The 16936-nt window shown below is 48.0% G+C and overlaps 1 protein-coding gene across 2 annotated transcripts in view; it reads right to left on the bottom strand.

The window, feature by feature from the left end:
- The window catches only part of LOC141273032 (glutathione hydrolase 6-like), a 224564-nt gene that overhangs the window by 79483 nt on the left and 128145 nt on the right, over positions 1-16936 (bottom strand). For both annotated transcript variants that reach the window (XM_073684353.1, XM_073684362.1), the window contains exon 2: positions 11564-11889. In XM_073684353.1, coding sequence (XP_073540454.1) covers positions 11564-11889 — 326 coding nt within the window. The remainder of the gene's footprint in view (positions 1-11563; positions 11890-16936) is intronic.

Raw genomic sequence — 16936 nt, 5'->3', positions numbered from 1 at the left:
AAAATAAAAGGGACTAACAGAAAAACTTACTAGACTGATCGCAGAGACGATTCAGTTTAGCTGGAGGGAAGCACTCCAATGAACAGTTATGGAACAGGACCCCTGCTTATACAAATATGTATCTCGCGGCATGATTATAGATCAATATTCAGCTTGGTATTTTATGCTGAAGGGGGGCCGTGCCTATATACTCCCCTGTGATGACCTCACATGGGCTGGTCTCCGCCCTTCATGGTTTTATTAAACTTCTAATTTCTGCGATAACTCCTCGCTGGTTGATCGCAGAAGTTATCAAGGGATGCCATATTTTTTATTGTGATTTTACCTTTACTTCGAGACCACACATGACCTGACTATTGTCCATTATCTTTGTGTTCTTATCTTACAGCTCACTGGGAGGGTGCACAGATATGGAAAAATGTGCATATTGTTCCTTAGTTAGTCCAGTCACTAAAAAGGTGTGTCCCATCACAATTGGAATTCTAGAACCTCCAATATTACATATTTCGTTTCGGTGCCTAAGAGACTGGAGATTCAACACATGTGCAAATGAGAATGTCCCGGCTATTGTACACTCCGTACAGGTAGATTCCCTTTGAAGTCTTAATAAGTTGTTTCCTTGTCTCTTTCAATCTCTGGCCCATATGTTCAAAGGTTTCTATTCGTCACCTATGTCTCCCTTAACAGGAGGTCCATTTGGTATGGTAATTAGCCTGGATAATTGAGTTTGCCACCTCTTGTGTGTACTGCCATTTGCATAGAGACTGCTCCTTAGATTTCGAGCTCTTACTCCTTTGACAAATGGTATAAGGGAGGAGGGAAGAGGGAGAGGGATATTAGAGGGAGAGAGAGATTTTTCATATTTTCCATGACAAGTAGTATATTGTGTTATAGGATGAACTTGATAGACATATGTCTCCCTTCAACTATAACTATGAAAGAGCGTCCCGACTTTAGCAGTTAAGGGCCAAGTCGGAATACTTCTGACTAGACAAAGCATGGACAGTAGCTGAATTGAGACTCCTCTTCTGAAGCCGAAGAAATACTAGGCCAATCCGAGCATAGTTTCCCTTTTGGCTAAGCCAAGTTCAAGAGAATGATTCAAAAAGGAAGCTGGATCTGGGTCCAGAGACACAAGGACTCTCTAACCAGAGTCGAGGCTAGAGACTGTAAAATATTCATCTCTTATGATAACAAAACACATAATAAGAAACTTTGAAGCTTTGGTTCGTACCATGTTTAGGTTTAAATATTTTCAGAGAAAGACTGAGGGGTTATTCTGAAGACCTTGGCAGAGACACCTGTTCGGGACGTCAAACCTATAGGGCCCTTGTCAATACGGGTTATTTGGAGATAACTAGTGATCCTTTTAAAGATCATTAGCCATAGGTTTAAAATATGCCAACATGAGGTAATTGGGCACGTAGGCAAAATAAATACATATTCCATTACTAGGTTTGCCTTAATATGGAGAAGATACCAATATATCAGCAAGTCGCCATATTGGGTTATGAAACTGTAAAAATAATCTTCAATGTATGTCTATGGGGCAAGATGGTATATAAACAGAGACAGCTGTATGGAGAGGAGATAGCTCATACCTTCAGAATCTCCACCGCGGACCATCTCATGCTTCTAAGACTGGATACGTAAGAACTTATAATGGTTTCCTTTCTCTTTTTAACCTGATAGGTCATAGCACACAAGAGAACTATTTCTTTCCATTTTTGTAATCACTTTTTGAATAAACATTACATAAGGTTTTGTTTTATATACACAACTCAAGATTGCTTTTCTTCTATCTTCACCGTGCCCTTATCTAAAGTAAGGAAGTGTGAGGCCCGAGGCCCGCGCCTGGAGGCGCGAGGCCCAAAGTCAGAGGCGCCATGATTGGAAGGGACTGGAAAGCAAAAGATCACAAAATAGGGCTTTAACTAGTTAAAAACAGATGAAGAAAATGGCCTTCTGACAACTAAATTACTTATTTAGGGGTCCGCGTCCCTTCCAACTCATCTAATCTATTTGCTCTAACTTTTCAACCTTTTCTGTCCAGACTGGGGAGGGAGTTGGCTTCATGGAATTGGACTGAATTCGGTAGGAGCAACATTATAAAAATGAAAGTCCTACCAAGACTACTATATGTCTTTCAAACTGTTCCGGTCCATATTACCCTCCCTTTTGGAAGAAAGTTCAACATTTACTCAATCACTTCATAAGGACCTTTGGTCGTCCCAGGATCAGGTCTATTACCCTGTTTAGATCTAAGGACCTGGGAGGTGCTGGCTTACCTGATGGCCGTAATCTAAGGACCTGGAAGGTGCTGGCTTACCTGATGGCCGTAATCTAAGGACCTGGAAGGTGCTGGCTTACCTGATGGCCGTAATCTAAGGACCTGGGAGGTGCTGGCTTACCTGATGGCCGTAATCTAAGGACCTGGAAGGTGCTGGCTTACCTGATGGCCGTAATCTAAGGACCTGGGAGGTGCTGGCTTACCTGATGGCCGTAATCTAAGGACCTGGGAGGTGCTGGCTTACCTGATGGCCGTAATCTAAGGACCTGGGAGGTGCTGGCTTACCTGATGGCCGTAATCTAAGGACCTGGGAGGTGCTGGCTTACCTGATGGCCGTAAATATTTATTTCTTAGCAGCTGCTTACGCGCGGATGCTTGATCTGGTTCAGGGTGCGTCTTTCAAGTGCTGGGTCACTATTGCCCAGGACACTTGTCCCCTCTCCGTTCCAGCCCTCCCTTGGATCTGGCCGTGTGTCCCCCAACATAAAGACATCCCCTTATCTTTTAGTACAAGACACACTCTTAAAGCCACACATATGTCTAAGTCCTGAGGCTCCCTCGTCGACCCTTCTGGCCCTATGCTTCCCATCACGGACAACCCTGGTTTCCCGCCAGGAGCCTCCTCTAGTCTGTTTCTAAATAGCTCAAAAAAGAAACCCTTGCGCCTGTAGCAGATCGCCCCCCAGAGCCCCTTCCTGCCACTCGCATCCATCCTTCATGGAATCTCTGCGACATCATGCTACAATTCTCAATATTCACAACTGCAGCATTACTACCGATCTCTACCTAGCAGAGTGGAGTCGTTACGACCCTTCTCTCAATTTGAAAAATGATACATCTCACCGTCGGGTAAAACATGCCATCTCCGTCATATACAAACTGCTCTCCTCCTCAGATTTAGAATCTCTCCCTCATTTCTGTGAGGCTTGGGAATTAAGAGTTGCAGCAAAAATTCTCAAATAACCAGTGGTTCAGGTGTTCTCCCATAAGCCGCCTATTGCAACTAAAGCTCAAGAAACAAACTATAGAATAGTCTCCAGGTGGTATCGGGTCCCATCGATCTTACATAAGTGGTTTCCGGGTGCCTCCAAGATGTGCTGGCGCTGTGGTGTGGACGAAGGTACCCTGGTTCATATATGGTGGTCGTGTGGGCTCTGGAGACGTTTTGGAAGGGCGTACTTAAGGTAATTCAGCATGTCACTGATGTAAGTGTCCCTAACAGTCCAGAGGCCATTCTCCTTTTTAGGTTTCCCCTTTCGGGTCCAAGTTTTAAAAAATCTCTCCTGAAGCATTTGCTCCAAGCAGCAAAAACAATTATCCCACGTCATCGGAAATCTACTGAAGTCCAGTCTCTCGAAGAGTGAAATAGCGAGAGTCCAACGCATGGAGATGCTGATTACACACTCTCAAGAAGAAAGGAACAAAGTTACCACTAAGTGCATCTATTGGGATTCCTTTCTAAGCTCCCTCTTTATAGATCCATCAGAGGCGCTACTCCCTAAGGCAGGTCCCTCAGTGGTTCCTGACAATCATTACAAATACTGCCCTCGGCCAAGACCCCCCCACCATCATGCATCTTGCACTGTAACCTTCTCCTAGGTATCCTCTTCCCCTCCCTTCTGTCTGATCCCCGGTGTTTATTCTTGGTTTTCCATTGTGGATTCCTAGGACTTATTTGGACATGTTGCTCCATCCGTTGGACTAACACAATGCATTTCTTTATATCCTATTAAGTCCTTTTAGAATGTAACTTTGTATCTACCATGTTGTTATTGTTAAAAATATCAAGCTTTTGCTGAATAAACTTTAAATTTGGAAAAACAGATGAATAGCGGATGCGCCCTCACTCGCAGACGCGCCCCCACCAGCGCACGCGCCCTCACGCTCCCTCACCAGCGCACGTGCCCTCACCAGCGCACGTGCCCTCACGCTCCCCCACTCGCGCACGCTCCCCCACTCGCGCGCGCACCCTCACGCTCCCCCTCACGCTCCCTCACCAGCGCACGTGCCCTCACGCTCCCCCACTCGCGCACGCTCCCCCACTCGCGCGCGCACCCTCACGCTCCCCCTCACGCTCCCACACACCCTCACGCTCACTCGCACCCTCACGCTCACATGCACCCTCACGCTCACGCTCACGCTCACACGCACCCTCCCTCCCTCCCCCGGAAAAGTAGCAATTTCAACAATCTTGGCATACACCAGCTGCTGGAAGCCACGGGGCAACAGACCAGAGAAATTGGTATATAGGCTATCAGATGACTGCTGCATTAGCCAAGCAGTTGTCTTCATGGAATAAAGAACCATAGGCGGATTATAATGAGGATGATCTGGGCTACCGCCCGGGGCCCGAATCTCCGTGGGGGGCCCATGGCCAGATCGCCCTCATTATAATGTTTTCTGCAGAGGCAGGGGGACCGCACTGTACCATTAGACGCTGGCCGGCCGCATCAGGGAGACAGACACGCTGTGGCTGCGTCTCTAGGACTGAGGTCACACAGCGGCGCCTGGAGCTGCTTCTCTTCAGCTCCTGCACCAGTGGATGGCGGTAAATAGTAAATGCGAGGTCGGGCCCAGGGCAGGATGTCTGGAGTGAGGAGGGGGCTGCAGGACGCTCCTCCCCTCCTGATGAGTGCACACGGATCCCTTAGTGTCAGGTCAGCGGCCGCTCTGCTGGGGCACAGTGACTTACTGCAGGAGTCTGACCTTTGCTGCAGATCAGGTCGCGCTGTCAGTGCCAGGTCATCGGCTCCATCGTCACCAGATCTGCAGGAAAATTCACAGTCCTGCAATAAATCACATTGAGCCCCAGCAGAGACCACAGACATCGCATACAGGATCCTGCACTGACTGATCAACCCTGAACCTGCAGGACGTCACATACTATACTGCTCCATATATAAGATGTGAGGTCCTGTGTGCAGGTCCAGGTGTGATCAGTACAGTGTAGATCCCTGTACAATAAATGTCATATCCAGTATACAGATTACTGTACGGTATACTGTGGTACAGACATCAGATGGGATGGGATAACAATGTGTATAGTATATAACATTTGATGTCTGTGTCACAGTATATCGTACTAGCTATTGAACTCGTTCTATGCCCGGGTGGCAAGCTTTTTTATTGGTATATGCTCCCCCATCCCGGTACATGCCCCCCCATCCCGGTATATGCCCCCCCATCCCGGTATATGCTTCCCCATCCTGGTCCATGATTCCCCCCCCCCCATCCTGGAATATGCTCCCCTATCCTGGTATATGCTCCCCATGTCCGCATAGCTCGATATCCAGTTTCATTTGAATGAATACAAATGTGCAGAGTGTATTCAACAAAATGGCGCCAAAGTACGCGCATACCACGCTGTCCATTTTGTCAAGGACACTGTTCATATTTGTCTTGACTAAAATAGCGCCGCAAATCGCAGTATGCGCAGGTGCCGATTCTGGTGCCACACTCCTCCTCCGGCCTCTCCAGAGATCACAGTACTGAAGAGGTATGTGTTTATGGTGCCGGAGATCGCAGTATGCGCAGGTGCCGATTCTGGTGTCACACTCCTCCTCCGGCCTCTCCAGAGATCACAGGACTGAAGAGGTATGCGTTTATGGTGCCGGAGATCGCGGTATGCGCAGGTGCCGATTCTGGTGCCACACTCCTCCTCCGGCCTCTCCAGAGATCACAGGACTGAAGAGGTATACGTTTATGGTGCCGGAGATCGCGGTATGCGCAGGTGCCGATTCTGGTGCCACACTCCTCCTCCGGCCTCTCCAGAGATCACAGGACTGAAGAGGTATACGTTTATGGTGCCGGAGATCGCGGTATGCGCAGGTGCCGATTCTGGTGTCACACTCCTCCTCCGGCCTCTCCAGAGATCACAGGACTGAAGAGGTATGCGTTTATGGTGCCGGAGATCGCGGTATGCGCAGGTGCCGATTCTGGTGCCACACTCCTCCTCCGGCCTCTCCAGAGATCACAGGACTGAAGAGGTATGCGTTTATGGTGCCGGAGATCGCGGTATGCGCAGGTGCCGATTCTGGTGCCACACTCCTCCTCCGGCCTCTCCAGAGATCACAGGACTGAAGAGGTATACGTTTATGGTGCCGGAGATCGCGGTATGCGCAGGTGCCGATTCTGGTGTCACACTCCTCCTCCGGCCTCTCCAGAGATCACAGTACTGAAGAGGTATGTGTTTATGGTGCCGGAGATCGCGGTATGCGCAGGTGCCGATTCTGGTGTCACACTCCTCCTCCGGCCTCTCCAGAGATCACAGTACTGAAGAGGTATGTGTTTATGGTGCCGGAGATCGCGGTATGCGCAGGTGCCGATTCTGGTGCCACACTCCTCCTCCGGCCTCTCCAGAGATCACAGGACTGAAGAGGTATACGTTTATGGTGCCGGAGATCGCGGTATGCGCAGGTGCCGATTCTGGTGTCACACTCCTCCTCCGGCCTCTCCAGAGATCACAGGACTGAAGAGGTATACGTTTATGGTGCCGGAGATCGCGGTATGCGCTCAGTGCTTATGCATACCGCGATCTCCAGCGCCACACTCCTCATCCTTGTCTGGGATGTGGAGGCGTCTTTCTGTCTGCAGCAGACTGTGCAGGTATCTAAAGAGGCTTCTGACAGAAGGACACATCCCTGATTATATTATAGATACCAGTCATGTATTGTCATACAGACTGTACAGGGCCATACCTAGGGGAATCAGGGGGGGCATGTGACCGGGGGTACAGCCGTCAGGGGGGGGGGGCATGTGACCGGGGGTACAGCATGTGACCGGGGGTACAGCCGTCAGGGGGGGGGGGCATGTGACCGGGGGTACAGCCGTCAGGGGGGGGGGGCATGTGACCTGGGGTACAGCCGTCAGGGGGGGGGGGCATGTGACCTGGGGTACAGCCGTCAGGGGGGGGGGGCATGTGACCTGAGTACAGCTGTCAGGGGGGGGGGGGGGGCATGTGACCGGGGGTACAGCCGTCAGGGGGGGGGGCATGTGACCGGAGTACAGCTGTCAGGGGGGGGGGGGGGGCATGTGACCGGGGGTACAGCCGTCAGGGGGGGGGGCATGTGACCGGGGTACAGCTGTCAGGGGGGTGCCTTCAGGCCGCCTCATGCGGTGGTCAGAGGTGTCTCCCAGGCAGCTGTATTTTGCATTCGACCATTCTCTGAGCTGGCTGTGGAAATGACAGTCGATCAGAGAAGGGAGCTATGTACGGGCTCATACCGTATATAGGGAGCTATGTATGGGCGCTCATACCGTATATAGGGAGCCATGTACGGGCGCTCATACCGTATATAGGGAGCTATGTACGGGCGCTCATACCGTATATAGGGAGCCATGTACGGGCGCTCATACCGTATATAGGGAGCTATGTACGGGCGCTCATACCGTATATAGGGAGCTATGTATGGGCGCTCATACCGTATATAGGGAGCCATGTACGGGCGCTCATACCGTATATAGGGAGCCATGTACGGGCGCTCATACCGTATATAGGGAGCCATGTACGGGCGCTCATACCGTATATAGGGAGCTATGTACGGGCGCTCATACCGTATATAGGGAGCCATGTACGGGCGCTCATACCGTATATAGGGAGCTATGTACGGGCGCTCATACCGTATATAGGGAGCTATGTATGGGCGCTCATACCGTATATAGGGAGCTATGTATGGGCGCTCATACCGTATATAGGGAGCTATGTATGGGCGCTCATACCGTATATAGGGAGCTATGTATGGGCGCTCATACCGTATATAGGGAGCTATGTATGGGCGCTCATACCGTATATAGGGAGCTATGTATGGGCGCTCATACCGTATATAGGGAGCTATGTACGGGCGCTCATACCGTATATAGGGAGCTATGTACGGGCGCTCATACCGTATATAGGGAGCTATGTACGGGCGCTCATACCGTATATAGGGAGCTATGTATGGGCGCTCATACCGTATATAGGGAGCTATGTATGGGCGCTCATACCGTATATAGGGAGCCATGTACGGGCGCTCATACCGTATATAGGGAGCCATGTACGGGCGCTCATACCGTATATAGGGAGCCATGTACGGGCGCTCATACCGTATATAGGCGGCCATGTACGGGCGCTCATACCGTATATAGGGAGCCATGTACAGGCTCATACTGTATATAGGGAGCTATGTATGGGTGCTCATACCGTATATAGGGAGCTATGTATGGGCGCTCATACCGTATATAGGGAGCTATGTATGGGCGCTCATACCGTATATAGGGAGCCATGTACGGGCGCTCATACCGTATATAGGGAGCCATGTACGGGCGCTCATACCGTATATAGGGAGCCATGTACGGGCGCTCATACCGTATATAGGCGGCCATGTACGGGCGCTCATACCGTATATAGGGAGCCATGTACAGGCTCATACTGTATATAGGGAGCTATGTATGGGTGCTCATACCGTATATAGGGAGCTATGTATGGGTGCTCATACCGTATATAGGGAGCTATGTATGGGCGCTCATACTGTATATAGGGAGCTATGTATGGGCGTTCATACCGTATATAGGGAGCTATGTATGGGCGCTCATACCGTATATAGGGAGCTATGTATTGGCGCTCATACCGTATATAGGGAGCCATGTATGGGCGCTCATACCGTATATAGGGAGCCATGTATGGGCGCTCATACCGTATATAGGGAGCCATGTACGGGCGCTCATACCGTATATAGGGAGCCATGTACGGGCGCTCATACCGTATATAGGGAGCCATGTACGGGCGCTCATACCGTATATAGGCGGCCATGTACGGGCGCTCATACCGTATATAGGGAGCCATGTACAGGCTCATATTGTATATAGGGAGCTATGTGGGTGCTCATACTGTATATAGGGAGCTATGTATGGGCGCTCATACCGTATATAGGGAGCTATGTATGGGCGCTCATACCGTATATAGGGAGCCATGTACGGGCGCTCATACCGTATATAGGGAGCTATGTACGGGCGCTCATACCGTATATAGGGAGCTATGTACAGGCTCATATTGTATATAGGGAGCTATGTAGGTGCTCATACTGTATATAGGGAGCTATGTACGGGCTCATATTGTATATAGGGAGCTATGTACGGGCTCATACTGTATATAGGGAGCTATGTACGGGCTCATACTGTATATAGGGAGCTATGTACGGGCTCATACTGTATATAGGGAGCTATGTACGGGCTCATACTGTATATAGGGAGCTATATATGGGCTCATACTATATATAGGGGGATGTCAGCAGCATACTTAATTCTGCTCAATATTAAGTCATACAATTAATACATATTTTTTTATCATTTTGTTATTATTATTAATATTGAGCAGAATTAATTTCAGCCTATTGGTTCGGCCTCCACAACAGTCATGGTCTCTCTTGTGGCCCCTCAAGGAAATTAATCTCCCACCCTGCTCTACTACAGTATAAATAGCGTTATGTTATGTATAGGGCTGTGTACATAATGGATAAAAATTTCCATCATTTTCCATCTACAGATGTGACCAAAGCATCTGTGTGTTAGTCACATGATCTATCAAAGGGGATCATGTGACATGTCACGTGATACATCAGGTACCTGTGGGGGGGGGGCCCACACCTTCTAAATTGCCCGGGGCCCTGACTACTCTTAATCCACCCCTGTAAAGAACATCTTACCCATTCACCTCTGCAGCCTGGCTCCAATCTAGGATCTTCTGTCCTCCTATTTTACCTTCTCTTTCTGGATATTTCAACTCGCTGTGACTTTAATTCTTATTGATGTGATTTATTATTCTGTTATGATTTTAGTATTTCCGTCATTGTCAGGAAACACTTGGTCAGACCTTGCAGCTCTCTGGCGCCCCCTTATCCTGCTGGTCAAACACGGTATTGACCGAGGATAAGCACGGGTGCAGCCGCTCTAATTTATGTTGACTACTGTGGCACGTGATGTGACAGGACGTATATATACCACCAGTTCCTTCCAGGAACGTATATATACCTCCGACCAGCCACCCTCAACCACAATATCACAAATACTGGTATACTGCCACCACCGATCGCTTAACAGGTGGATCGGGTACCCGTTAGGTAACGTGAATTAGCGGGTGAGGAACATGTTTGCTCGACATAGGACAAGAAGAAGGAAGCTGGTAAATAATAATGATTTACTCCAGAAAGTGGGCAGTGTTTACAAAAGATATACAAGATATTATAAAAGAGACAATTTACATATATGCATAAAACAGTTATTAAAATAAAAGGGATAAGTAATAACAAAACCTGCGCCACGAGGTGATGGTCTCAGATTCTGTGGGGGGACGGCTCCCCGGAAATTAGGCGTGATTCCTCCACGCAGCGAGTAGTGCATGCGTCTGATGTCCCTGGTTGGAATGAGCCAAGATGGCCGTTTTGGTTTTTAGTAAAGAAGCAAAACACTAGGACACACCCATGTTGTTTACCTCAAACAGGGGCTTGGTTTTGTGAACCCACCCAGCTGCACAAGACATAAAAATCCTTCATCTTCCATATCTTGGTATGGGGGGAGCCCACATCCAAGATGGATACATCATGTTTGCCGTCACCAATATTCACGGAAATGGATATCAAATATGATATTTCTATGACGTTCAGAAGCTCAGAACCCATTTCCTAGGTTTCTGGTGGTTTCCCAGTTATGAAAGATACACCATCATAACTAGAAAAAGGTGAGCATCCCAAAAACGTGGTCCACGTGTTTGTGACAGTCATGTGCGTTATTAAACTCGACATTAAAAGTTTGTACAGTTACACAATAGGGCTTTGGAGGGGAAATCCAGGGTAGACCAGTATGCTTGCTCTTGGCTGAAGTTTTATGGCGGTTATAAAAATTCCTTGTTTGAAGGGAAGCAAGAGTAGTTTCTATAGAGATCTCTTCCAAACGAACAGAGGGCGGAGATTTAAGACATCTCTGGCTGCCCTTTCAACATTTTTAAAACTAGGACAAAAATACATTTTGCCTGACAGTCATTATCCAGGATTTTGGTTATCACACAATTTTATTCTTGCTATAAATTAGGATAATACATAGATTAATATCAGTGACTCTGAGGTGCGCCATGGTCACACAGCGCGGGGTGAAGAGGTTGTCACTGCCGCCGACCGATGCCGATGCCGATAATAAAACAGTTGCCCTGTAAAAATCTGGTGAATTATGAGGACATAAGAAAAAAGTGGGAATGACTCTGGAAGGGGAGAACAAGTCACAAGGTTCGTGTGATGGGGTACTCACCAGAATCAGTGACAGCTGCAGCAAGGTGGTATGTGCCTGCAGAGTGACTGTGCTCACTGTCTCCATGCTGATGGTCCTCTTCTTCAGAATGATGATGATGGGAGTTATGACTTGTGGTTACAGTTAAGGAGCTTTCCAAGGTGCTGATGTTCCAGGTTGCGCCCAAGTGGCCATAAAAGCTTGGCTGTGCTGAGTGAGGTGCGAGAGCTCCATATTCTAGTTCATACAGGACAAAACCAATGGCTACAGCCAACAGGAGCAAGGAGGAGCAGATCCGAAGACTGGCATCTCTGCAGTGGGCCCGGACAACAGGGCGTGATGAATGGCTGTAAGAAAACAATTAAGGAGTATTAGAGACTGCCAGATATGTGCACTGTCATATTGCCCAGGAAGGACCATCCTAACCCTCCAGCTACCTCCTCTCCATGATGCTTATAGAGCCAGCTTGAGGCATTCACTGTCCTTCATGCCAGGTAAGACCATCCTAAACCTCCAGCTACCTCCTCTCCAGGTTGGTTATAGAGCCAGCCTGATGCGTGCACTGTCATATTGTCCAGGTAGGACCATCCTAACTCTCCAGCTACCTCCTCTCCATGATGCTTCTAGAGCTTGCCTCATGCGTGCACTGTCCTACATTTCAGGTACAACCATCATAAACCTCCAGTAACCTCCTCTCCTCCTCTCTGTCATATTGTCCAGGTAGGACCATCCTAAACCTTCAGCTACCTCCTCTCCATGATGCTTCTAGATCCAGCCTGATGCATGCACTGTCCTACACTCCAGGTACAACCATCATAAACCTCCAGCTACCTCCTCTCCATGATGCTTCTAGAGCCAGCCTGATGCGTGCACAGTCATATTGTCCAGGTAGGAGCATCCTAAACCTCCAGCTACATCCTCTCCATAGATACTTGTGGAGCCTGCCTGATATGTGCACTGTCCTATGGTGTAGGTAGGTCCATCCTAAACCTCCAGCTACCTCCTCTCCATGATGCTTCTAGAGCCAGCCTGATGCGTGCACAGTCATATTGTCCAGGTAGGACCATCCTAAACCTCCAGCTACATCCTCTCCATAGACACTTCTGGAGCCTGCCTGATGGATGCACTGTCCTATGGTGTAGGTAGGTCTATACTAAACCTCCAGCTACATCCTTCTCCATAGATACTTGTGGAGCCTGCCTGATGGATGCACTGTCCTATGGTGTAGGTTGGTCTATCCTAAACCTCCAGTTCATCCTCTCCATAGACACTTGTGGAGCCTGCCTGATGGATGCACTGTCCTATGGTGTAGGTTGGTCTATCCTAAACCTCCAGCTACATCCTCTCCATAGATACTTGTGGAGCCTGCCTGATGGATGCACTGTCCTATGGTGTGGGTAGGTCTATCCTAAACCTCCAGCTACATCCTTTCCATAGATACTTGTGGAGCCTGCCTGATAGACGCACTGTTCTTTCGATTCTACCTTCTGTTCCTGTAAACACTTCAAAGATCCCAATATTTCATCTTTGTACGTTTGTGATAGCAGGAGTTATTTGTCTATCTTGACTCCATTTTGGTTATTCGATGTGCATCTCTTTGCTTTGCAAAATAGAGTGAGTGTGTTTAGATGAAGAGTCACAGGATTCCCTTTGTCCAATGGGACTTAGAGAGAACACATAGGAAAGTGAAAGAAGTGAGAGCCCCCTAAGACCCTAAAAGGTGGGTGGTGATAAGTTTAGCGAATGAGATATATATATGCTAATGCCAGCACATATGTAAAGAGAAGCTGAGCCGATTATATTGCTACAATGTATGTCCAGTAAAAGCCTATATATAAAGCGTGAGCAACGATGTAATAAACAGAATCGGCTCTGATACTTTATCATGTCAGCGTGGTTCTCTCCCTGTACGTACTTGGATCTTACAATGTAATTTGGAGCAGGCATCACGTCTCGGACTGTCCCATATTACGTGGTGACAACAAAACCTGGCGCCCAAACAGGGACCTACTAATTCAGGACTACTGACTGAATCACTGTGCCGGCCCCCAGACAGACGGACAACTCGGGACAGCTGCAGCAAAGGGTAAGAATTTACCTGAATTTGTCCCTGTGTGGGAAGTACAGTGAAGGAGAAGAGGATGTGTGAAGGAGAAGAGGATGTTTAAATGATGCTGGCTTCTAGACCAGACTGAAACATGGTGGAAACCCTATAAATGTCTAACTAGAGACGAGAACAAAGAAAAATATGGGGATCATTTTTTGTATGTAACAAAGATGGCGCTGATCCACTGCTGCTCTCAGATTGACTCCACCCCGTACATTGTCGCTGAAGGATGGACATGTGTATGCAGAAATCACAACCCAGACTGGGTGGAGACCTGCTGTGTATGTGGTGCCCCCTGTTGGCACATAGAAACTGAAACCTCCTACTCCAAAGCCAGGATTGTACCCTTTGTAAATACCCCACAATCCATTTGCATACTATAATCCCCCTGAGCCTAGTCAAGCCAGTGTGGCCCCCTGGCCAGGGCCCCAAGTGCTATGCTTACCCCCCTCCCACGATTCTTGGCCATGCCCAGTCATAGAAAAATTGAAAATATTTTCTTCTCCCCTGTCACAGATATTAAGAAGACTCTCTCCCCGTGAAACCCCTCATTTTCCCCTTCATTTGGCAGAGCTGACAATCTAAAGAGCTGTCTGTAGGCCAATTATCACCCACACGAGAAGAGCTGACACTTTGGCCAGTGGCTTCTATGCAAAATAACACACAAACAGAGGTAGCAAATGCTAGCAGTAAGGGTGCTACCAACCCAATTAAAATGCAAGGGCAGTTTCCACTGATGCAGACCTGCGATAATTTACACCTGGGTGAGGAGGGAAGCACGTTTAGGCTTCAAACACACTCCCAATATTCCAAGAGCTTCAAAGGAAATTCAACAGACAACTTTAGTCGGGCCGGCGCAGATACGGAATATGGAATATCTCAAGTTCCATACGTCATAATAACTGGACCTATTAGTGGCAGGGTCAGCCAAGGAACAATTCACTTATTTTTCCGTAGCTGTGAGCCCCTCCTGGGAGCTGTGGCGCAGATGTACCAGAATAACGGATCGCAGCTATGCCATGTGTAGCATCTATGGAGAGGTAAATTCATTATAAAAAATATGGTATCACTTTCGGGCTTCTGCGATCAACCAGTGAGGAGTTATCGAAGAAGTTAGAGTTTTTAATAAAAACATGAAGGGTGGAGCCGAGCCCACATGACATCAGCACAAGGGGCGTGTGGGCAGGTTCCCCCTTCGGCATAATAGATCCAACTGAAGATTGATCCATACTCATGTTGGAAGTACATATTGATGTGCAATACGGGTCACGTTCGCTGAACGGTCCAATAGGAGCGCTTCCCTATAACTATACCGAGTCATCTCGGTGATCTTTATAGTAGGTCTTCTTTAATCCTGTTTTATTTGTGTAACTGTATATTCTGTACTGTAACTGGCCTCTTTTTCATAAACACTGCCTCCCTTTTGGATTAAATATAAAATTTAATAGTTCTGTTTCTTTTGCCCTGTAATCATTCCCTCCCCTGAAGCCATATAAGCTACCAGAAAGCAGGCGTCCAGCCAGGCCTGTATTATAGTTCAAACTCGGCCGGTGGTGGCAGAAAATAATATTAATTGGGCTATCGTGAAGCTGGCAGTAACCATATGAGGGTGGAAAACACATATTCCATAAGTTGGAATCTGGAGGTGTGACGCCATACGCTTTCTGCTCGCTTGCCGATAGCTAAGTAGTGAGTAGTCCGGATCGTGTGCTCGCGAATCCCTGCTCAATACTGAGAATTCCTGACAGACTGACGGCAGTGGTGAGATGTTGTGTGATCTCCCCGCTGTCGTCCCTGACACCCCCAATGAATATCATGTCTGCACTGAATGAGATTAGCGCCCCTTCAGGCCCTGCTCTGACAACCCAAATGAATACAGCAGTCATACGGCACTCGCTGCCATCCGAGACTCACTAGAACAATTACTAAGTCCGGGTGGGCATCTCACCTCAACTCCTGCTGCCTGCCCAGATTGTTACCACCAGACCTCCCACCCCACGTCTAGGAGATCAGATACTGTAGAGCCCCAGGAGGGAGTGTGGCGTCCCTGGAATCCTAGAGAAATGCTGGCTATGATGAGTAGAATGTCAGACCCTGAAATGTTTCATATACCATTTGTTAGAGAACATTAGAAAGGCTTTCTCTTGCAGTTGGTGGGATTTAAAGGACTTGGTGTCAGCAGATACAGAGGATACCTTCTACCCCCCTAGTGGCAGGGGCAATAGGAGCCCCACCCGTGGATGATACTTCACGAGATTTGGGAAAGCAGTATGTGAGAAAACTCACCCAGTGGGGGTCGGCCAGGTTAGTCTGCCACCCTTCATGATATCCAACAGGATGCTGCAGTGTCAGTAGGAAAATATTATACCCGGCTCTGACGAGGACACGTCTGGGGTCCACACTTGTCCTGTGCCTTTGTTGTAGGTTTACACAGATAAGAATTTGTGGATAATCTGCGCTGCTGGTATCCCATATAATACGTCCAACTCCAGAAAGGACATGCGGTTTCTCGATATTTAGTCAACGCGTTTCCAAGCACTGCTTCATCAGGACAAGAAAAGCAAAGCTCACACCACAGTGCCGTTACATTTATAGTGATAGGCGTTCATATGTGGACACCTGATGTGTAAAGATCATTAGAAAAAAAACAGATTAAATGGTTTAGAACTTAGAACGGGAATAGATGTTCTTATCTTATGTTGCACCGAACTCGGAGCCAGATCAAGCGAACAAGAAAACATTCATAGTCTCATGTGAAAGGATAGAACATTCCTTGAATTGTTTTTCCAGAAAAAAAATGTGTATATATAAAAAAGAATTAGGATATAAAATAATACCATGAAAATATTCATTAATTGACTATCCTCAAAATCCCAAATACATTTTCTGGATACGACCATATACATCAAAGACAACACCATACAAACATTGATTTACCATAAGCCTACAGGACGTCCGGCATATCGTAGATGGAACAGCTTTCATCCAAGACACAAAATATCCATCATCACAGTCAGGCTCTGAGGTACATTGGAGTCTGTTCAGACAGCAAGGACAGAAAACTGCAGCTGCCATCACTGAGGAATACGTTCCTACAACAAGGAGACCATCCACTGGTAATAGATGAACAGATCCACAGACCTACAAGAAGCTGCCTCCTGGAGTACAGAGGGAGGACATCAACAGGGCGCCTCTGTGGTCACATACAACCCCCACATGAACGTCCTAAGGAGATTGGTGCTGATCTCCAACCCATATTCCACAGAGACCACAGAAATATTCCCAGA

This window comes from Phyllobates terribilis, unplaced genomic scaffold (genome assembly GCF_046119375.1).
Source record: "Phyllobates terribilis strain yellow unplaced genomic scaffold, ASM4611937v1 Scaffold_1__5_contigs__length_1240528914, whole genome shotgun sequence".
Classification (NCBI taxonomy): Eukaryota; Metazoa; Chordata; class Amphibia; order Anura; family Dendrobatidae; genus Phyllobates; species Phyllobates terribilis.
The sequence above is the reverse complement of the archived record's forward strand: the minus strand, read 5'-3'. Positions and strand labels throughout refer to the sequence as shown.